At 41.3% G+C, this 23356-nt stretch overlaps 2 protein-coding genes across 2 annotated transcripts; one reads left to right on the forward strand and one right to left on the reverse strand.

The window, feature by feature from the left end:
* Window positions 1-1399: 1399 nt before the first annotated feature.
* On the reverse strand, window positions 1400-3690 carry LOC146630200 (caspase b-like). Its single transcript, XM_085355658.1, has 3 exons — window positions 3662-3690; window positions 2242-2515; window positions 1400-2134 (listed from the first exon to the last, which is right to left on the reverse strand). The coding sequence occupies exons 2-3, from the start codon at window positions 2504-2506 to the stop codon at window positions 1980-1982; spliced, it is 420 nt and encodes a 139-aa protein (XP_085211784.1). The 5' UTR covers window positions 2507-2515; window positions 3662-3690; the 3' UTR covers window positions 1400-1979.
* A 10288-nt stretch (window positions 3691-13978) lies between these two features.
* LOC146630201 (intercellular adhesion molecule 1-like) lies at window positions 13979-22514 on the forward strand. The gene is made up of 7 exons (XM_085355659.1): window positions 13979-14078; window positions 17410-17569; window positions 17964-18039; window positions 20656-20794; window positions 20869-21186; window positions 22024-22251; window positions 22444-22514. The coding sequence occupies exons 1-7, from the start codon at window positions 14024-14026 to the stop codon at window positions 22512-22514; spliced, it is 1047 nt and encodes a 348-aa protein (XP_085211785.1). The 5' UTR covers window positions 13979-14023.
* The last annotated feature ends 842 nt before the right edge of the window (window positions 22515-23356 follow it).

Here is a 23356-nt window from a genome sequence, read left to right on the forward strand (position 1 = left end):
ATAGAGACTTGATTATTATCACAGTCTTAATTCCTCTTTTTTAAAATTTTTTTATTCCTATTTATTCTATTTATCCCCTTCGTATATTTTATTTATATTGTCTCTGTATTTATATATATGTGTGTGTAATATTCTGTAACTCTGTAACTTCTGTCGGTGCTGTGCTTTTTTGGAAATCGAATTTCCCAGAGGAACCCACCCGAGGGATTAATAAAGTTCTATCTATCTAGAAGTAAGGGTAATATTTGATATTCCTATTTCTGTAACAATCACACTTATGAAAATACACAAATTTACGATAAAGCACATGTGCTGACCACAGAGTGAAACTTCCCACAAGAATGATGCATGGAATTTTCTATTGATTCTATTGATGTCAGATTGGGGATTGTGGTCAACAGATTTAGTTTCAATTCAAGTACCTAATCGTAGCCTCAGTGATTATATAGGACAAACATGTCTTAGCTGAGAGTAATTAAAAACATTACATTTACACTGTAACCCATGGCAACCAAGGTTTGAGGTGAGGAGGAAGAGGATGATATTTTATTATGACGCCGGTGGTGTCGTCGCTTTTTATTTCCTTGGGGAACTTCTCGTCTTACAATAAAACAAAGGTATGATCCTTCATATCTTGAGTCCAATGGCACAGACATGAATTTAAATGGCACAACTTCTCTTCTTCTCCACCTTTGGGGTGCAACATATGTATCCGGTCTTCAGCTACAGATGAAATCCGACTAGTCAGAAGGAAGATGTCCGTCTCGGCCACCATATACAAAGGAAACATGCCGGCTTCCACAAACCGGCGCACAAACTTATGTATTTTTAATAGATTGATTGTAAGTTCATGTGAGTGCATCAGTTTGTTGGAAGATGTAACCACTATGTATGTTTATGAGTACAATATCAAGAAGTGGATGACACAGAAACATCAAAAACACAGCTTCACCTGCTGACCTCAGATGAAAGTACGAGTAACTCCTAACACGTTTACATACACAGCTTAACAGGCCTGATTTAATCTGAACATTTCAGAGTTTGTTGAAACAGCAAAGCACAGGTGGACATTTGTACGTGTTACAACAGATAAATCACAGGAATAAAGATTAAAATGAATAGTGGCTCAATATCATTCAGGCTTTATTTTCAGGGTTCTGGGATATAACTCATGCTGTTTCATGATAAAGGAGGATAAAGAACCCTAAATGACCCTGTGTGTTTGTTATACAGTCGACTCCCGGTAGTCGTGGTGATTTGGGACCACAACTGCCGCAAATACTTGAGAACCCCTCTAAAAACGCTTATAACTGCCTATTTTAATAGTTCAAACACCAAATATATCTTAATCTAAAACACTTTATATGATTTCAAAGTCATCTTACAATATTGCCCTTAAAATATTTGGCTTACAGCTACGCGTGAACACTTCTACAACTGTAAGAGTGTTCACGAATACCTGACAGGGGTCGACTGTATTACCATCGGTAATTAGTTGTTACTGTTGCCTGAACAATTATGTCAAGCAATATGTCTGCTGTAAAAGTAGCCTGTTGGTAGCAAAAAAAACATGAATATGCCCGTACGTGTAAGTGTCTCTCTTTGTTACTCCCTCCCGGGATTTACTTTTTTAAAATCAGACTTTAATGACTGCAAATTGTAAACAGAGTACATTCGTGGTTCTGGAGTATATTCTTTACATGGCATCATATGTAGCTGTAACAATTACTGGCATCATTAGAAGACCTTAGATATGCCGGGCATTTCTGTGTTGAAAGGAACATGTGATTGCACCGTGTAAGCTACATGAAAACATCCAGCAGATGGACTGCGTGAGAAGATCCCCATCTATCACAGGGCTGACACAGCTCATAACTCGGCCTTATTCAGAATCACCAGTTAACATTAATTTCATTTCATGTAAAGGAAAGAAATAATTACAAACTATATTGTGCCCTCCGCTTTAATCTCCATTGAGATTATTTTTGGTAGAAGTTTATATTCATAGGTGCGGTGCTGCTACCGGTGACCGTGGGGGCAAAAACCACTCCTCCCTGCTGAGCCAACATCGTGGCTCCAGCGGTAGGATTTAAAGTAGAGGATCCAGAGGATGCAGCTGCTCTGCCCTCTACAGCTGAAAGGACAAAGAAGCAGAGAATCAGTGGTAATGTCTGCACAGAGGCAGACCACAAACAGATTGTCAGTTACAGGTGAGTTTAAGAAACTCTGCATTCACCGCACCTTCAAACTTGCCCTCTAAGTCGTCTGCGATGTTGTTGACATTCATTTTCCTCAGGATCGCGACAGAGACTTTCACAGCCGTCGCTTCACCGTAGCTGTCTATCATACAACTCACAGTGTCCATACGGTCTTGGCCCTCGAGTTTGCTCTTTGGAATTGGTTTGCAGCTGTCCACGATCTTCATGGCGAGGTACCACTTAAAATGTTTATACTCATCATTAGTCAGGTCTTGCAGTTTTTCTAAGAGCAGCTCTGGGACCAGCATGTCTGCTCACTGAACAAACGAGAGAGAGAGAGAAAATGAGCTCTGTTTCTTTTAAATAAATACTTCTTTCATTCCTTTATGGGCTTAGTTGATCAGAAAATTCATGTCTGTAACTATCTGTCTATTTTAAAGTATATTACACCACATTCAGTTTGTTCAAGATGATCTATAAAACAACAATAAGGCATTTAAGTGTCACTGCCCCCATTATCATAAAATTAATAGGAATACTTAAAAGTGTTGTGCAGTTAACTCCTCGGTTAATGGTTGCTTAGCTTAGAATATTGAACTTTTAAATATTATAAAGAAAAAACATGTGAGTGTAACTTTTCTGGTGTAAATCTTCTGTATTTTTAAGGTTCTGTGAACACAACAGAGACTACTACAATAAGTCCACCAAGAAAATCCTTTGCAAATCTGATGTGTGCATGGAATAAAACATTTATTTATTATGTTGTTGTTTTTAAATATGGTTTTTACTTTCTGCTTTTATTCAAAGGATGTTTTGAAAAAGTCTACGAGGAACCAAAGTTGTACTCAACAGTGTGATCACATTTTTATATGTATGCTATATGCTAGCCCCAAACCCTCTGGCTCTCTTCCAGTGTCTCCTCGGTCCTCTCTTCCTCCCGCCAACCAGTTGCATCAGGTGACTTCCCCTCCCTGAACATGGGCTCAAATGAATGTAAATAAACCTGAAGGACTAGTTTAAAACACTGAAGCTAGTCGTGCAGTAGTTTCATTTTTCGTCGCTGTGTTTAGTGGGATCGCAGACAACGAGGAAGTAAATCAGCGTCACCACGTCAGTGAATTAATAGCAGTGCTAATACAACTTCTAAAACCTGCTAATGAACCACATCTGGATCTGGATCATACATCGGTCACTATATGCTCTCAATGTCTGCGTTCGTTCACATCCGATGTAAAGCTGCACACAGACAGAGCGAAAGTAAACAACAAGAAAGTCAAGTCAAGACAAAACAAATTTCCCACGTGTGGGACTAATAAAGGTTATCTTATCTTATCTTAAGTTCAAGTCTCCGTCATCCTTTCTAGCTCCTCCTGTTTCCTTTTGTATCGCAGCGCACAGACGTTATTAAACCTCCAAAGATGTGCATTTTAACTTTGGGGAATTTTATGAATCAAAGAACTCACCTCGTCACTGACCCGCCGATATAGCACCAAGCAAAGGATGTAAAGAAAATGGCGCAAACGAGTGCTTTCGGTTTCAAACCCTCTACCGGGAAAGTTCTGCGAAACCTACAGGACTACGTCAGGAGTGACTACTCAACACGTAGTGAACGTATTATGACTTAATGTGTGCACAGCCGTACTTGGTCAAGATACAACTAGTTTATATATAATCCCGTTGTGTTTATACGTCTTATGTCTATAGTCACATAAACGGAACATTTTGTCCTCCTTGTGATTCTGCCGGTAAAAAACAGCTGCTGTACAGATGTGCCTGAGCGACTGAGGGGTTGGCTGGTACATTGTAGTGATGTGTCGGTCACGAACGAAATGGCTCTTAGAGCCGGGTCTTTGATGTGAACGACGCGAGCCGGCTTTTATCACAAGCCCTGGGTTCTTTTTTTTCTTTCTCTCGCCCTCTCTCTCCCACTTTTTTTCCGCTTCACTCCGCATGAGCCTTGTGCTTTGCGCTGGGAAGAGGGGGGAGGGGCGGTAGTGTAGTAGTGGCCGGTAATAAACCAATCCTCATGAAGAACAGTGCTCTTTAATGAATTCAGCACAGACTAACATCGAAGCGGTAGCAGTGACACACATCAGTTATCAGCTAGCCATCTAACTGTATTCTATCTCTAAACCTTTACCAACTCCGCTTTACTCTTATTTTGCGACACCACCCTCTAGTGGTGCAATATGATATAAACATTACAGAACACAACATCTCCTCTCTCTTTATAAAAAGAGTTCACCAAATAGCGTAGTACAGAAATAAAGTAATTCACTGTTTAGCAAACCAAACATACACTGGTGAACTTAAATGTTGCAATAGTTATAACATCAGAATACTACAACTAGAAAAGCTAAATAAGCCTGAAATTGTAAAATAAAAAGAAATTATTCCAGTTTTTCCATTACAATTTTTTCTTAGTGCATTGGTGGCAGGAAATCAGTTCTTCTTAAACCCAAAATAGAACAAGTAATGACATTTCTCTAATGTCCTTTTTCAAGCAACCTATTATGGTACAATATAGTCTTTGTGCCAACGAGGCTTATACTTGACGCGGGGCAGTCTTCTGGCAGTAGGTGAGCCAGTCTGGGTGTGGTGCAACCTAGCAGTGTCAGCGTTCTTTTCAGTCACTGGGCGACAGCGTGCTAGATGAGTGGCATTCCAAATCTTTCCATTACTCAGCAAGAAGGCATTCAAGCCTTTGGCTTTTGTTACTGTTACAGGAGGGGTAAATCTGGGATGTCCTTTAGGGACATGGTGGGGTTTCCTTATCCTCACACTCTCTCCTGGTAGAAAAGAAGGTTTCCGTGCGTGACGCCTACCATCAGTGTAACGTTGCATTTTCAACTGATATTTCTGAACTGAGTGACGTGCAACGTCATCCAGTGGAGACACAGCAGGAGGCAAAGGGAGGACATCCAGTTTAGTACGCATCTTCCTGCCATACAGGAGTTCATAGGGAGAGAGGGAAGTAGTTGCATGCTGTGTTGCACGGTAAACTTGAAGCCAATCCAGCACAGTCGCCTTCCATGGTTTTGACTGCTGGATTGCTGTCTGGATACAGGTGCGGAGGGCACGATGAAACCGTTCGATTGCTCCGTTTGCACCTGGGTAGTAGACAGATGTTCTGCTGTGGGAGATGCCTCTATTCTGAAGGAATGAGGTGAACATTGCAGAGGTGAACTGTGTACCATTGTCAGTTACGATGTTCTCTGGGTTGCCATGACGACTAAAGACAGATGAGAGGAACTGAATGACATCATCAGTAGTAGCAGAAGGTGAAAAGGCAAGCTCAGGCCATTTGGAGTAGTAGTCAGTCAATGTTATGACGTATCTACAAGCAGGTATTGCAGTATCAAAAGGCCCAACAATGTCAAGACCAAGTTTTTTCCACGGTCCATCAGGCAGTGGGACGGGTTGGAGAGGAGCAGGATTAGTATGTGCAGTTTTGTCATTGGACTGGCAAAGGAGGCATGAGGTTATGGCAGACTGGACTTGTGAGTCCATTTTTGGCCACCAGTAGAGATCTCGTAGTCTTTGTTTTGTGCGCACAATCCCTTGGTGACTTTCATGTGCCAGCGCAATGAGTTTAGGTCTCACTGAAAGTGGTGCAATGAGCCTTGAGCCTCTGAGAACATAATCACTCAGGGTTGAAAGTTCATTACGGATTTTGTAGTAAGGTGCAAGCGTGACATCAAGTGCTTTGATTGAGGCAGGCCAGCCGCTTTGTATTTGTGAACGCAAAGCAACCAGTTCAGGGCAAGTTGAACAGGCAGAGTCAAAGTCCGCAACTGGAAGAGAGGACATGGCAGCAGAAACTTGGGCTACCATTTCATGATCTGCATCCGATGTAGGATGGGAAGAAACAGGCAGGGGCAGGCGAGAGAGATAGTCAGCTGTATAGTTCTGAGAACCTGGGCGGTAAATAACATCATAGTCAAAACACAGGAGGCGGGCAGACCAGCGGGCGATGCGCATTCCAGCCCTATTAATCCCTTTGGTGCTCAGCAGTGTTGTCAGAGCTTGGTGGTCTGTCCGCAGAGTAAAACGTCGGCCCCACAAATACGTTCTCCATTTCTCTGCAGCCCACACACAAGCATAAGCTTCTTTTTCAACAGTTGAGTACTTTTGTTCTGTTGCAGACATTGTGCGGGAAGTAAACGCCACAGGTTGCACTTGAGCAAATACAGCACCAAGCCCATAGTCACTTGCATCAGTAGAGATCACGACACACAAGGCAGGGTCAAACAGTAGCAGTGCAGGACTATTCACCAGGAGTTTTTTTACTTCTTCAAAGCTCGCTTGTGCATCTAAAGTCCATGTGAAGGTGTTCTTGTCGTTAGCACAGGCACGCATAGGGGCTACAACAGTTGCAAAGTTTGGCAAGAACTTGGAGTACCATGACACCAAGCCCAGGAAGGATCTCAGAGCAACAGCATCAGATGGGGGAGGGGCTCTCAAAACAGCATCAATATGCTCCTCATCAGGAAGAATGCCATCAGCAGTGACAACATGACCTAGGAAGCGTAGCGATGTCTTCCTAAAATGGCATTTGTTTTCGTTAAGCACAAGTCCAGCATCTTTGAGCTTCTGCAGGACAGTGCTAAGGTTTTGGTCATGCTCAGCTGCACTTTTACTGTAGACAGTAAGGTCATCCAGGTAGTTTTGGACACCTGGGAGGTCTTTAAGGATTTCAGCCATCATTTTCTGAAAAGCTGAGGGGGCAGGGGCCAGTCCATAAGGTACTCTGCAGAATCTGAAGAGTCCATCATGTGTAATGAATGCTGTCAAATCTCTGCTATCTTCATGCAGGGGCAGCTGGTAGTATGCATTTGCAAGATCAATTGTAGAAAACACTTTTGCACCCTGTAAGCTGGCAAACAATTCATCCACATGTGGTAAGGGGTAGCAATCAGTGATCACAGCTTTGTTTGGTTCACGGAGGTCTGCACACAGCCTTATTCCACCAGTTTTCCGTCCTGTCACAACAATTGGGGATACCCATGGTGATGCATCAATCCGTTCAATGACACCAGCTTTGAGTAAACGATCCAGTTCTGCTGAAACTGAAGCCCTCACAGCAAACGGGAGATGTCGCAGCTTCTGACGGGCAGGTTTGACTGTTGGGTCAACTTTCACTTTATGCACAAAGGCACGCACGCAGCCAATATCTGGGGCAGCAGGGATGCAAGAAGCAGGTGATGGATTTGTAGACATCACAGAAGCAGTAGGATCAGTACATGGAGGTAGAACAGTATTGCCTTCGTGTATGTAACTAGTTGAAGGTCAGGTGGTTTTAGTGGCGTACCACTGAAGTGCTCTTCGTAGATGTGGTTAGGCAGGATAGAAACTGCAGAACCTGTGTCCACAATCAGTTCAATGTCCTTAGCTGATGAGGTAGGTGTTCTCACATTTATGCTGCATTGCAATCCTTTTGATGCATGAGAAGGATCTGTTAAGTAAAGGACTGTGAGTTTTGGCAAATGGACTTCCCGTACATCTCTTGTCTTGGATGAGCAGCAGACACGAGCAAAATGTCAAATTTTATGACACAGTTTACATGTAGCTTTGGCAGCAGGACACTGACGAAAGTTGGCTAAATGACTGTTTGAACCACATCTAAAACAGTTCTTAGATGTTTTTGTTGCATGAGATGGCTTTGCAGGGTGAGCATTGTACTTATGTTTCCTCTGCATGGAGTGCGAGTGAGACTGCACAGCTTGGACTGGGGTACTACTGTCTGCAGCTATGGATTTAGCTTGTTGAACTGCAGATTCCATTTGTGTTGCCAGTGTAACAGCTTTATCTAGTGTCAAATCAGGTTCCAGCAAGAGTCTTTCTCTTATGCTGGGGCTAGACACATGTTCAACTAGCTGATCACGGATCATTTCTTCTGTCCTGTCATCAAACTCACATTTAGAAGCAAGGTCACGCAAGCTCGCCACATACTGGATAACAGTCTCATGTGAAGCTTGTGTTTGCTGTCTGAAAGCATGTCTTTCCACAACAACATTTACCTTGGGTGAAAAGTATTGTTCTAGGGCAGTAACAGCAGAGGCGAAAGTGTCACCTGTGTTTGGCAGTGAGTAGAAAATCCTTTGTCCCTCAGTTCCTAAGCAGTGAAGTAAAGTAGCTCTTCTTCGTGCTTCAGGCCAAGCATTCCCTGTTGCATTGATCACAAGCAAATAATTGTTGAACATACGCATCCACATGTTGAATGGCAAAGCAGGATCTCCAGGGCAAGGCAAAAACATCGGCGGCGGATGGACGTTTGCAGCCATGATGACTCAGCAAAAAAACTCAAAGCAGAAAAAAAAAAACACGCAGGGGTTACTCGTCGCCAAAATGTAGTAGCGGCCGGTAATAAACCAATCCTCATGAAGAACAGTGCTCTTTAATGAATTCAGCACAGACTAACATCGAAGAGGTAGCAGTGACACACATCAGTTATCAGCTAGCCATCTAACTGTATTCTATCTCTAAACCTTTACCGACTCCGCTTTACTCTTATTTTGCGACACCACCCTCTAGTGGTGCAATATGATATAAACATTACAGAACACAACAGGTAGTTACACACTCAGTAGCACAGGAACAGAGGAGGGAGAGACAGAGAAAGACAGCCAGGGACAACAAGGTCACATTAGAAAGGTATAGTAATCATCCACAACTATTTTCGGTTGCAGATGATAAAGGATTCAGAAAGTTTATTCATGCAGGCCCATATGACAGAGAATATGCATCTTCTTTTTGTTTTCATATTTTAGTTTATATTTAATTGTGTTGTGGTTTGCAGTGTTTTGTGTTGTTTCACTTTAAATTTGTAAAAGGAAAAAGCTGAAAATTTAAATAGTTAAAAGTTGAAATGTGAATATTTGATTTTTGTATTATATGATTTATTTATTATATTTTATGTGGCGTGAATAAATAAAAGTATATTTACGGTGGCCCCTACAGACAAAGCATGTAAAAACTCCAAAACACGTAAAAACTCCAAAACACGTAAAAAAACTCAAAGCACGTACAAAACACAACAGAAGTGCTCCAGGATGCTAGGGCGCAGTGTTGAGCTTTTGTTACCTAGTGGCTACACAAGCCAGCAAGTACCAATGACCGGATTTGGTGTGTGGTAATAACAGGTAAATGAACATTGTTTTTAAATTATTTGAATATATATATGTGAGTGCACAAACAATACACATATGCTTTCAACTGTGTAATTTAAGTGATCTAGGTAACCAGTGGCGGTCCTAGCCTGTTTGGCGCCCCGGGCGAACACTCCCTCTGCCCCCCCCCCCCCCCCCCCCCACACGCACACACACACACACACATAAAACATAAAACATATTAAGGATTATACATTAACATAAAACTGTTGTCGGAACCATACTGAATTTCGCCATAGAAACACACACACACACACACACACACACACACACACACACACACACACACACACACACACACACACACACACACACACATATAAAGAGAGAGAGAGTATGCATTGTATGCAAACGGCTACCAAACAGCCATCATAATTCGTCATACAATGAGAACAGGACAAATCAACAATTGACAATGACTAATTAATATTAAAATCTGTAACATAATGTATTGTTTGGAGTTTAGTCTGTTACTGTTACTATTTTTACCATTTCTTTTTGGAGCAACTGTAATCCACATTATTTCCTTAGGGATTAATAAAGTATTCTGATCCTGATTCTGATTGTTTCAGGATGACCTGCCATTATCCAATGACACATCTGCATACCTGTATCTTTTGCTCGTTTCTCCTCCTCTTCTTTTCTCTTTTTTCTAAACTGAGGACCTGATGGCTTTGAACTTTTCTTGTCCATCTTCCATTGGTTTTAATTTTGGACTCCAGTATGAACACAAATCCCCCAACCCGAGGATCACCACAACATAACCTAATAGACCTACACCTTCGTTCACAGATTCACTTTGTCTAGGGTGTATTTCTGGGATTTCACACAACCCAGGATTCAAGTCATGAATACATAAAGGGCTTGGATTTCCATCATTATGAATGAAATGTGCTCTATTTGGAAGCAGCCACCCCCCCCCCCCCCCTTTCGACGGGTTGTGTGTGAGACTTTAAATCATCAAACTGTAAATTATAAATTGTAAATTGTTATTGATCCCTTTACCCCGAGTCCTAAAGTGTATATTTATTTTCTTACTCTTCTTATATTTATTGTTTGTTTACTTGCACTGCTGTAACTGGAGCCTCATCGTCTCGTCTCTCTATTTACTGGACTGTAGCGGAGATGACAATAAAGTTTACTTTGACTTCAGCAGCGAGCAGGCGCACCGAGGGCTCTTGCGTTTACTTTTCGCGTATAGAATTTCGAAAAAACATCGGTGCAAATTATAAGTCTGTATCATGATGTCTGGTGTTTTCGTGTTTGTTGTTTTGTTTTTATTTTGTTTTATTTTGCGAGTTGGTTATTAGATACTGCTCCAGCCGGTCAGAGAATCCCCCGCCGCCCCGTCCTCTCCTCCCTGTGCCGCAAGCAGCAGGCGCACCTCGCAAACGGAGGGCGCTCTTACTCCCAGCAAATGGGCGATAGAAAACCGATCGGTGCTTATGCCATTCCCAATATGCGCTGGCTGATGTCGGGGCAGCATGAGTACGAGCAATTTTTTATTTTTTATTTTTTTTTGCCGATGCCTGTGATGCCGCCCCCCACCACGATGCCGCCCTGGGCAACCGCCCGTGTCGCCCGTATCAAAAACCGCTACTGTAGGTAGCTCTGTTTTGGAAGTTCAGTTAACGCTAGAAATCTGTTTTGGGGTTTGTACATGCTTTGTCTCTAGGGGCCACCGCATATATTTATATATAAACATATATAAATAAAACCACTACTTACATTAGTAATTCCTTTTGTGCATAATTTTATATTATTGTTAATAATAAATTAATTAAAGCAACAAAACAACCTGAAGAGCCGGTTTGGAGCCGAAAGAGCCGGCTCTTTTTAGTGAGCCGAGCCGAAAGAGCCGGTTCTCTAAAAAGAGCCGGAAATCCCATCACTAGTACATTGTCTGTCACTGCCACAGAGGGCAGGTCACGTCACAGTCTGCTCATTTTGCAGTGGTCAGTTTGTGGAACATGCACAAAGTATTTTATCATTTTCATGGATCGGGCGTGTTGTTGTTGCATAAAAAGATCACACAATAATAATAATTATAATAATAATAATGAATTAAAACAGAAAATATAAAAAAATGACAAAATATGAATAGAGACACATCTTCAATAAATAGTATCTGGGTCAAAGTGTGCAAATACTCCACATAGGAAATTATCACAAGACTTTTTTTTTCTTCAGTGAGACTTAAAACATGCATAATAATATTAGCCTATAGCGTTATGTGTTATTTGTGTAAAAACGTCTATTTCTTTATTTTAGTCATTAAATCTGTTATAATACAAGTGTTGTGTCTGCCAGACTCTCTCTCCTTAAGGTACCTTTTCCCCCATTGATGTTCCAGGGATGTACCTTTCATTGGTGTGGATTTAACAGGCATTCTTCACATTTGTGATTTGTGTTTACTGTTATTTTGTGTTGTTGCTGACATCCACCTGGATGATCATAAAGCTTACTACTACCTCTTGTAGCACTTACGTGGAGGTATATATACACAGTGCCGATGGATAATTACCAAGGTAATGAGTAATTTGGGCTAGTATCAGAAGATTAAGAACGACTCTTAGAGCTCTGGTACATGAATGGCAAAGAAACCAGACAAACACAGTTGTGTGGCTTAAAAGTACTTTAGTGATGTTAAGCCTTTTAAAAGAAATCAACACAAGATTACAACAGGTTTTAACAGAACTTATGAAAATGTATAAGTAATGTCTAAAATTTTCCCCCAAAGTAGCAAAAAAATAGAATAAAAATAAAACTGTGCCACTTTGATGAGGAGCTCTTTTTGTGATACTGTTGCCATCTCTCCCAGGATGAATCCCTGAGCAGTGAAAGAGCATATCAGTTGTTTAACATGTTACTCTCTTCCTTGTAGGCTGCTGTGTTTTATTTTAATTTTTGAAATCACACCACATGAACATATATCCTCTAGTATGTTATGCACTTTCACATATCATATTAATAAACACAGTGGGCCACCATTACCAAAATATGCCAGTGTCAGTCCAGCCCTGAACCCAGATGATCCAGAATGCAATAAGACTTAAAATGGAGAGCAGTTCAGAGTCAGTTCAATATTAATGGAGTTCGTTTCTGTTATCACATGTTTACACTGACTTGCCTACTATTGCAACGTGGAAATGTTCTCAGTTGTTTGTGTTGTATGTTGTATGTTTGTGTCATTATCTTGAAAAAAATTAAATGTTATACTTTTTAAAATCACTGTCCATCCATCCATCAATCCATCCATCCACTTCCTCTTCTCCTTTTCAGGGTTGCAGGGGTTGATGGAGCCTATCCCAGCTGTCTTAGGGCGAGAGGCAGAGTACACCCTGGACAGGTCGCCAGTCTGTCACAGGGCTAACACAGACAGAGACATCCAATCACAATCACATTCACTCCCACATTCACACCTATGGGCAATTTAGCGTTTCCAGTTAACCTGTCCCCCACTTTAAAATCACTGTTTTCTACTAAAACTCCATTGTTAGCTATAGGGACAATCAACCCCATTCCTTCTGACAGCTAACCCAGCTATGGGGTCAAAATTTCAGAGTGTCATAGATGAATGAATGAACAGCAGTTCATCAAAGAGTAAAAAGTGTGATACCCAACCCCAGTCTACCCCACGGTTTCTCTCTCAAACACGCTCCTGGGAGGAGCATATTTAAATGAACCACACAAACTTGATTTACCGGCATGCAATTTCCTGCAAATTATACTAAATTTAACGCTGTGAAAGAATTCTTTGTTTTGTAACTGATGCGGTTTTGATAATCTTGCGTTGGTTTAGCTGCAATCAGTGGGGGAAATGTTATCAGAAGGAGTGCATAATTGGCTCTGCCCCGGTTTCACCCTGCATGTTTAGAGCCGTGCGTAATTCTGGTCAGTGTATGAATCAGTGGAACCGAGACAATGAAGCCTGTAATGCAGACTATAAAAACAAAAACAACGAGCTCAAAGACCCCAAAACAAAAAACTGTTGAGTCAGTGACAAGTTTTGTGGAATTTCCTATACTAACGATATGCTTCAGCATAAAAGCTGTGCTTATGAGTGAAAGAGAGGCGCTATTATTGACATTAAGACATAAATAGGAGTCATATATAGATTATATGGTGGAAGAAAAAAAAGGGAAAAAACCAATCAGATGTTGTTAGCTGATTGAAGCTGATTTTTTAGTGCTTTTTTCCCCCAGTATAACACATCAATGGGATGATTATTTTTATTCTCAAAAGCTCTGTATCAGTGTATTGCTATGTAACTACTCTCTCTTTCTCTCTCATAGAGACACACACGCGCACACGCGCACACATTCTTGCCCTCCACGTTGCAACACTACACTTCATTTTTCTTGACCCTCCCTTCCTTCCTCTCTTCATATACCAACAGAGAACGCCCATGGTGGGTTTCAGAGGCCAGAGCAAAGGAACTCCCTCGTCATCAACTTCAGACACACAGAAGCAAAGCAAATACACACACCCCACACCCACATGTGCACTCACTCACTCACTCACTCACACACACATACACACACACTCACACACCCCACAGTTCCACATAAACTAAAAGAACCCACTGCTACCTCATAAGTCTCAGGCTGTGGCACCGTCAGCATCGATCAGCTGTTAACGTGACATAGAAGAAGGATGGCTTCTCCTGGATGGGCCGTTGCGCTCATGCTGTTTCAGCTCTTCCACTCAGGTGAGTGAACTGATGGCTGAGTGGGTGCAGTGGGCAGCTCTGATGAGAAGAACCTGTTCAGTGTAGAAGCCAATTGGGCGATAGAAGCAGATAAGGTTAAAAAGTAAGGTTAAAGAGTGTGACAAGAGAGATAACTGGGACTGAAGATGACTGGGCAGAGTGTGGTGGCTGCGCTTGTAAGAACCCCTGAGGCAAATTGATTTGTAGTTAAAAATGACATGTGATCACTTTTCTGAGGGTAAAGTTACTTTTTTTACTCTGCTAACCCAATCCAAGCATTTCAGCTCAGGTTTTTCCAAAATTGTAGGAAACTATTTAACTTTAAAAAAACGTAATATGTTGTTAGAGAGGATTCAAAGCGGTTACACATGATCATATCAAACATGAGACATTTGAAAACATAACACAAAACATTATCTACACATGTAAAGCTCCATTCTGCATCTGAAGAAATTTGAATTTGTGATTCTTAGACAGACTTAGCTGACAGTACTTCCCATTCACATTTTGAACGCAGGCTTTTCCTTAAAGATTTCCATCCCATCTTTGGGGATGGAAGCATCCCCAAAGATCTGCAAATCAGGAAAAAAAAGACATCATTGATCCTTCAGGTTTTGAGACTTGTGATCCTGGTTTGGTCCGGAGACTACGCTCTCTGTAAGCTGACCCAGCTGGCAGTTGTACTGCATTGTTCACGTTGCAGAGTGGCACATGGGAAACACAACTATAAATTTTGACAGCCGGCACGCCTACTGCCAGTGAGATCATCTGATAGGCAGGAGAACAACCCCAGGACTCGATGGAACAATGGTCAATTGAAAAGAGGAGCGAGTTCTTACGATTTGGGCAGGGTGTCCTTCCTTCCTCAGAGGAACACACTGGGTGTATTCAGCATGCTATGAAACAATAGTTCACAATAGATCAGCTAAAATGAGTATTAGTTCATGAGATGGCAAAATTTAATTGACCCTTGCATGTATTGTGTTAAGACCGAGAAAAAAAAATACTCATGAGATCATGTGAGTTACAGTGCCAGGACAAACATAGGAGGAGACCCATCCTTTTATTCATGTTTTTATTTATAGTATTGGGTTTAACATCACAGGTATTCAGTGTGTTAGGTCTACATGTACAGTATCCTCCTTAATGTTCTGTTTTTCCATCTTATGGCATTCTCTCCACCATGTTTTACAGATGATGTAATGTGTTTCATTTCATAAGCCGTTTACTGTTATGGCACGGTATGGATCCAGTGTAAGTGTAGCGCGTGGCGAACACTAAAGCGGTCGCGCCAGAATGTCACGCTAAAAAGAAAGATTCTTTAAAATACAAGGGGGAGCAAGCGAGTCAGATACCACGGGCACAGAGAGGAAGCAGGTCTGATCAGAAACAGTTTATTACTAGGCCAGGGAGCACAAATAAAAACACCCTTAAAATGTATGTAATAAAATGTTTGCTCTCTACTAAAAACAATTCTAAAACCCGTAAAACTACCATTTTCTACATTCACTAAAACCCCCCTGCTATAATTAGGCCACATGTTCATTATGGGTCCATCAGCAGGCCAGGAATTCCTCCTTTAGAGCAGAGTCCACGCCAGCCCCGTCTTCAGCAGACAAGAAAGAGCCACCCATCTTCTTGTCCTTCCGCTGGCCCATCACTTCCCAGCCCGGCTTGCGTTCTGCACCCGAATCCATAATGTGACCACCGCCACAGCTCCCCTTGCGTCGGTGTCCTGCAACATAACAAATAGGGGCCAGAACAATGGTCCAAGAAGCGGCCCTGGCTCATGGCCATGGTGACCCTCTCCCAATCCAGCTGCACCCAGTAAACAACAGTAGAGACCCTACTCACAAATGCAGGCAGAGGTAAACCTCTGCCCTGCTGCCAATCACACGCGTTGTCTCTTACTGTTGCCGTTCCATGAGGTCAGGACTTGGTCGCCGCATCACACTGGCCATCTCGCATTAACCTTCCAGCCTCTCTCCTTCAGTGCTCAGCTAGCCTGTATTTAAAAGGTCTTTACACAGCTGATAGGCCACCTCTGGACACACCCCTGCCTCAGCAGGTGGTCCCTATCAGCTAATTTGTCCCATGTGCAGCCAGTCCACAGTGGATAAAAACCATGTCACATAAAACACTAAAAACCATGCAATAGAAACAGAATAAAACCATGCAAACAAAACAACACTCATAAATAAACACTAAAAATCAGAATAAAAACAATATACAAGATAAATACAAATTTCCACTGTGTGACATCAGGATCCATACCGCTAACTGACTGCTGATAAAAGCAGCAGGATGAATCCTGAAGCGTAAAGGGCTCTCTGCCCAACTTCAGCCAAATTTTATAAGACAGTGCTTCACAGCGTAAATAGATTTTGACTCAAAGCATACCGCAACTCCCAGCAGAGCAGCTTTTCAGTGACTGAAGATAAAACTGAATGCAGAGAGACGCACAAATGGGGTGCGAGTGGTTGCAGAAACGGCCTGGCAAAGCATCTCAAGGGAGGGAACACAGTAATTGTCCATGGGTTCGAAAATCCAGGGAGTGATTAAAGGATTTTCCTCCAAGTATTAAGAACACTTTATTTAAATACATTTAAAAATCCATTGTGGTGGTGTACAGAGGTAAAATAATAAATAATATAAATAAATAAACATTTTTTTAAAAAAGTACATTTAAAAAGTCACTGTCTGCAGTGTTTTTGTAGCTACTTTCATTTTCAGAAAGCTCACAATGAATTTTTAACAGTTTTTTTTTTTTTTTTTTTTAACAAGCACAATGGATAAACCCCAAAAAGTTGATTCTGTTCATCTGGATGTAGCGTTTTCAGTGGGAGAAACGTTTGTTCCTCATTCAGTCTCAACTGAAGAAGTTGCTAGAGTTTCTCCCACTGAAAACTCTACATCCAGATGAACAGAATCAACATTTTGGGATTTCCTTACCTGGATGATTGAGCCTGCATGAAATATTTTATAGTATTTTGAGGTTTTCTTCCAGTTTATTAAAAAAAAAGTACACGTAACACAAGGTTTTACAGTATTGCTGCCCCACAGATTGAACTTAGACAGAAAGGTACAACATGCAGTAAAGTTGCATAAGCTGACATTCGTAAGGAAAGCTTTAGCAACTAAAGACTTGGATTATTATAGTAAAGCGAGGAAAATTAGATCTTTTTTATTTCTTAGTTAAAACATGTTGTGTGGATTTCTGATAAAAATAAAAGTGCAAAATGATTTTGCACAGACCTTAAAGATACAGTACACAGTGTTTACTTTCATGACTTATTATATCTTGCTCTTTCTCCCACTCCCTTAACCTCAGGTACTTCATACCCTGTTTTCACTAGCACACCATCTCTTCCACCAGAATTCGCACTTCCCTTTCCAAATGTCAGCCTTGTCGCTTCTCCCATCACACCTGGAGAATCAACACAAAGTGTCCTCTGCCCTCTAAAGATATCACCCTCCACTGTGGTGGTCAGGTATGGCAAAAAAGAGTGAGTGATTATTTCAGGCTGACGTAGGTGGTCAGTGATAAGAGTCTGTGTGCACTAACTTGCTGTTCACTCATCTGTGCAGTTTAAAGCCTTTTTGGACAGTAAAATGATAGCTTGGTGTCACTCAGACATGGTGACCTTGTGGTATTTCATTGTTCAGAAAGGTTCACGAGGTTTTGACCTTGTGTTGAGCTTCTGAAATCTATGGTGCAAAGATCAGCACTCTGATTTTTATCTTGGATCAATTTCCAACTATTAAATATTTCAGTTGCTGTCATGACTTGTATTGAAATGTAAGAGGCAACGTCAAGAAAATGTCACCAAATTAACAGAATCATCTGCGTGTCTGAGGGAATTAATTGTGTATCTCCTTTTACAGGTTTGGAGATCCAGTCAAAGCTAACTGCTCCATACAAAGAATGGGGTATTTTGGCATTGGTTGGGAAGTCCCACTGGTAGGTTAATCAGTGTTTGATTATACACAGTGTTTTATATGTTGAGAACCAAACAACACCCACTAACTAAACTAAATATAAGGCTTATATCCTCACTTTGTAGTTTTATATAAGAGAGCTGTATATTTTCATCACACAGTCTTCACAACTTCATATCCAATGCAAAGAGAGTTATGATAAGTGTGAAGTGTATTGGGAAATAAAGAAAGAGCACTGCAGATGCAGTATTTGCTTTGAGGGCGTTGACTGAGAAGTATTGAGAGTTGCACTGTGTTTGTGGATCTAAAGGCCATGATAGGGTGCCAAGATAGGAACTGGGGTACTGCCTGAAGAAGTCAGGAATGGCAGAAGATGCAAGGATGGTGCCAGACATGTCTGAGGACAGCGAGACATTGGTGAGGTGTGAGTACATCAGGGATCAGCTGTGAGCCACTTCTTGTTGACAGTAGTGATTGATAGTCTGACAGATGAGGCGAGGCTGGAGTCTGCATGGACTATGATGCTCACTAATGAAATTGTGATCAGTAGTGAGAGTATGGAGTAGGTGGAAAAGAACCTGGAGACGTGGAGGTATGCTCAGAGGAGAAGAGGAATGAAAGTACAACCAAAACAGGATAGATGTGTAAATCAGAGGAAGACAGATGAAAAGGTTACCATGGAAGCAGCAGAAGTGGTGAAGGTAAATTCAATTCAATATTATTTATATAGGAAAAACTTTTTAACGAGAAGAAACCCATGGAAGAACCATGCCCAGGGAGGGGCAGGCAATTGTTGAGATTGGTTGGGGGTGAAGAGAAGGACACAGGAAAAAAAAGACACTGTGGAAGAGAGCATAATTTCAGCATAATTGTCAATAAGGAAAGTCTTAAGAGTAAACTTAAAAGTAAAGAAGGAATCTGTCTCCTAAATTCAAACTAGGAACTGGTTCCACCAAAGAGGAGCCCGAAAGCTGGAGACTGTCTCCCATTCTACTTTTTAATACTCTAGGAACCACATGTGAACTCAGTCTGACTGTGAAGTGATCTGATGGGGTGATACAGTACTAAAAATTCTTAAAAGACGTATTTTGGAATGATGATTTTGAATCTGATTCTGGATTTAACAGGGAGCCAATGAAGAGAAGACAATATAGAAGAAATATGTACTCTCTTACTAGTCTATGTCAGTATTCTTGCTGGAGCATTTCACCTCAAGTAAAGGCATTTCAGGGAGTTTTTAAGGCATCCTTATAATAATGAATTACCGTCATCGAGCCTAGATGTAATAAATGCATGAACTAGTTTTGGAGGTCCACCTACATTGTTCTTTGTAAAAAAGTGATTGCCCCCTAAACCTAATAACTGGTTGGGCAACCCTAAGCAGCAACAACTGCAATCAAACATTTGTGATCACTGGCAATGAGTCTTTTACAGCACTTTGGAGGAATTTTGGACCACTTGTCTTTGCAGAATTGTTGTAATTCAGCCAAAATCAAGGGTTTTCAAGCATGAATTACCTTTTTAAGGTCATGCCACAGCATCTTAATCTGATTCAGGTCAGGACTCCAAAGCAGTCCTGCTCTTTTTCTTAAGTTAGAGGTGGACTTGCTGGAGTGTTTTGGATCACTGTCTTTCTGCAAAAACCAAGTGCTCTTCAGCTTGAGGACACAAACAGATGGCTGGATATTCTCCTTCAAGATGTTTTGGTAGATCCATGGTTCCATTTACCAGATCAAGTCTCCCAGATCCCTAGGCAACAAAGCAGCACTGGACCATCACATTACTGCCACAACGTTTTACTGTTGGTATGTCGTTCCTTTTCTGAAATGCTGAGTTACTTTTATGCCACAAGTAATGGGACACACCCAGTCTGACCATTTTTCAAGGCTTGGAGATCATCACGATGTTTTCTGGAAAACTGAACTACGCCTTTATGTTCCTTTTGCTCAGCAGTGGTTTTCATCTTGGAACCATTTGGGGACATTTTTGCCCAGTCTCTACCTTATGGTGATGTCATGAACACTGAACTGAAGCAAGAGAGGCCTACCGTTCTTTGTTCCGGGGTGGATGAGTCGTTGCTGAGGTCCTGGGGTAACTTTGTTCAGCCAGTGAAAGTTCACCACTGTTCCATGTTTTCGCCATTTGTGGATAATGTCTTTCACTGTGGCTCGCTGGAGTCCCATAGCTTTAGAAATGGCTTTATAACCTTATCCAGACTGAGATCTGAGTTACATCGTTTCTCACTTGTACCCGAATTTCCTTCGATCGCAGCATGATTTCTAGTTTTGGAGGACTTTTTGGTCTACTCTACTTTGTCAGGCAGGTCCTATTTAAGAGATTTGATCGAGCACAGGTGTGGCAGTAATCAGACCTGTGTATGGCTACAGACGTTGAACTCCGCTTTTCAAAGACGTGATACACCACAGTTAATTTCCCCTTAATAATAAACACCATTTAGAAACAGCATTTTGTTTACTTGTTAATATTAAAATTAGTTTAATGGACTGACACTTGAGTGTGATGAACACACACACACACACACACACAAAAAATTGTGTTTATTGTTCATTGCCTTCACTTGAGGAAAAAAGAAAAAAATCTGAATAGCTTTGCGATTTGTTACCCTTTGCCACTCCAGAACCGTCCTAACTTTACATCACAAGGTTTTCTGATCTGGAGTGTTGAGAAGATGACTGACTGGACCAGTAAGCCTGTGTGTTTTGCCCTATCTGAACAGGGAGGACAGTGTTACAGTAAACTCACCCTAATAGTCTACAGTAAGTCAACAGCATTATCCTTCTGACATGCATGAAGCACTTTACATGGCTGATATGCCAACCTCTCTCCACAGAGCCTCCAGACAGAGTATCCATCACATTTCTAAATCACAGTGAGTCACCGTTTGAGGGTGATCGGTATACTCTACAGTGCCACGTTACAGAGGTTGCGCCTGCTGAAAATGTCCTCGTGACCTTCTACAGAGGGGAGAAAATGCTGGCTCAGATGCACTCGAATACATCCAGTGAGAAGAAACCAGTGACTCAGAGCTTCACTCTGAACATCGTATCCAGTAAAGAAGACACTGAAGCTCAGTACTGGTGTGAAGCCAAACTTGAGCTGGGACCTGAAGGACCACAGCACCTTCCAGTGATGGCGTCACAAAGACTCTGTAAGTGAAACCAGTGATCTGCGCTACAAATTTTTGGAATTTATGTGGATTCTGTTTTTTAATTTCCCCTTTAGTTCTTTTTCCCCTCTCCACATCTTTAGGATCCCTCTTTGCTTTTTCTGTAAGGCCAAAAGGGTAGATGCAAGCTATTTGCTTCAAACACTGCAGCATCCATTTAAAACACGTACATTTTGAGCTCCAGTTCTGCCACCTGGAGCTTTCCCAGCATCACTGAACAACTACTTACCCAGGCTACATTTAATGTGCATATGGTTATCAAAGCTTAAAACAGCACAACAGCTCTGTAAGTATAACCTGATCTGCTCAGTGCGCAGGATGCAATATTATGGTAAAGCCACAACAGCATTTCCAAAATTGCTTTTTTACATGGGAGTGACAACCGTGCAGAAAACACAGCAAAGAACATATCAACACAGTTCAGGTGTGGATAATCCTAATATTTATTTACTTATTGACTGTGGAAAATGACCACCAGAGCTTCTGCCATAGTCACAATATATGCACTGTTAATAACATATGACTGAAGACTTTCTGCTCTACAAACCAGTTTATCATTCAAGAAGCATTTTAATGAGGCAATATAAAGCTGTTGTGTAATGTTTCCTCCTGCAATTTCAAGAATCACATATATAAACTACTTCAAATGAAACTGCACTCTTTGTTCTCCAGTCATATACCGTCAGCTGTAAAGTGTTACATAGAACTGCTTAAACCATATTTTTCTTCTTACTAGAAAAGTGAACAAACAGAGCTTCTTTCGTTAGATAAAATGTATTAGGTGTCTTTTCTTCCACTGATTGTTTTTCCTTGTTTCAGTTGCACCACAGCTTAGCTGTCCTGTAAAACTTAAGGTGACAGAGGGCGAGAGATTCCCATGTGAGGTGACAGGAAACCCTCAGCCATCAGTGACCTGGTTCAGAAATGGGCAGATAGTTGCCCCACCCTCTCATTTAAATAAAAAGGATGCTGGAAATTACACAATCCAAGCTAAAGGATTATTTTCAAAAAACTTCACAGTGGAAGTGAAAATCCTTCCTGCCAGAGGTAGGGTTGTCTGCATTACTACTGAACACAATTAATGCTCCCTGTTAACATTTCTACTTTCATTGTTCCAAATCATCCTTCCTGGAGTTTGAGAAAGCTTTTGTTCTGATATATGATCATGTAAATGAGAAGAATCCTAAACTGAAGGTTTGGAGTAATCTTGTGCTGAAAACTGTTTCTTCTGCTTTCCAGGAACTGCAAACAGCTGTTGTGGACATTTCTTGCTGCTTGTTCTTCTTACCCAGATGATAACTCACGTGTAAAACCTTAAAAGTTCCTCTTTCCACGTTACTTGGATAAAAGTGCTCCTGCTGTAGAAAATGCAGAGAAATGTTCATTGCTGTGTCATTCCTTGTGTCCTTAAGGCTCAGCTTTGAATTTGAATGTCTTTATGTGCATTTCAAAGACAGTGGAGTCTCACTAAAAGCAGATTATGCTCTCTAGTTGTTCTTTTTAATCGTTTTGTTGCTGAACTTCTGTCCAGGTACATGTTCTTATGTAACTACCGTAAGCTGCCTTTGTTATCTGCCCAAAAGGCAAAGTTCACATCTTCCAGACTGAAAGCTTCTCTAGAAAGAAATTCACATTTTAGTCCTTAATCACTCAGTGTTCATGGGTATGTGAAAGCAGTATGATTTAGTTAAAAACAATTTACTTTTAAAGAGCTGAAACTGGAAATAAGGCGAGACAGTCCAGCAAAGGCATCCAGAAAGATATCTGGTTGTCTTATTTTCTTTTGAACATCACAATGGTGTTTCATTACTATTTGATATCTGAAGAAATGCTGAGTTACGCCCCCATCCTGCCATGTAAAGAATCCAAGAGTTTTTGGAAGGATTTTCTTTGGATTTGGAAAACTGGATCAATGTGTTGATGTGGGTGAGGGTAAAAAATTTAAATAAATCATTGGGCATAATGTATGTGTCAACCCACTGTCCAAGTGTCCTGCTCCACCCCCTTTTGGAAACTGTCTGGGTTAGCTGTCAAAGCAAAAGCTGCACCCAAATGGTACAAGAGGCTAACAGCCTGCTCTTTAGTTGGGTAACTTTAGACTTCCTCATCGTCCTTTAGGCTCGTTGAGACATTTTATTTTTACATCCTTATT

The sequence above is a fragment of the Diplotaxodon limnothrissa genome, linkage group LG6 (assembly GCF_057381915.1).
Source record: "Diplotaxodon limnothrissa isolate DT_005_m linkage group LG6, D_limnothrissa_male_GT1.1, whole genome shotgun sequence".
NCBI lineage: Eukaryota > Metazoa > Chordata > Actinopteri > Cichliformes > Cichlidae > Diplotaxodon > Diplotaxodon limnothrissa.

What these genes read in the sequence shown, in the direction of transcription:
- LOC146630201 (XM_085355659.1), top strand. Translation starts at nt 14,024, where the DNA reads ATGGCTTCTCCTGGATGGGCCGTTGCGCTCATGCTGTTTCAGCTCTTC. An exon ending in CCCTCCACTGTGGTGGTCAG is followed by an intron (nt 17,570 to 17,963) that starts GTATGGCAAAAA and finishes CTCCTTTTACAG; the next exon opens with GTTTGGAGATCCAGTCAAAG. An exon ending in GATGGCGTCACAAAGACTCT is followed by an intron (nt 21,187 to 22,023) that starts GTAAGTGAAACC and finishes TCCTTGTTTCAG; the next exon opens with TTGCACCACAGCTTAGCTGT.
- LOC146630200 (XM_085355658.1), bottom strand. Translation starts at nt 2,506, where the DNA reads ATGCTGGTCCCAGAGCTGCTCTTAGAAAAACTGCAAGACCTGACTAAT. An exon ending in CTTAGAGGGCAAGTTTGAAG is followed by an intron (nt 2,135 to 2,241) that starts GTGCGGTGAATG and finishes TTGTCCTTTCAG; the next exon opens with CTGTAGAGGGCAGAGCAGCT.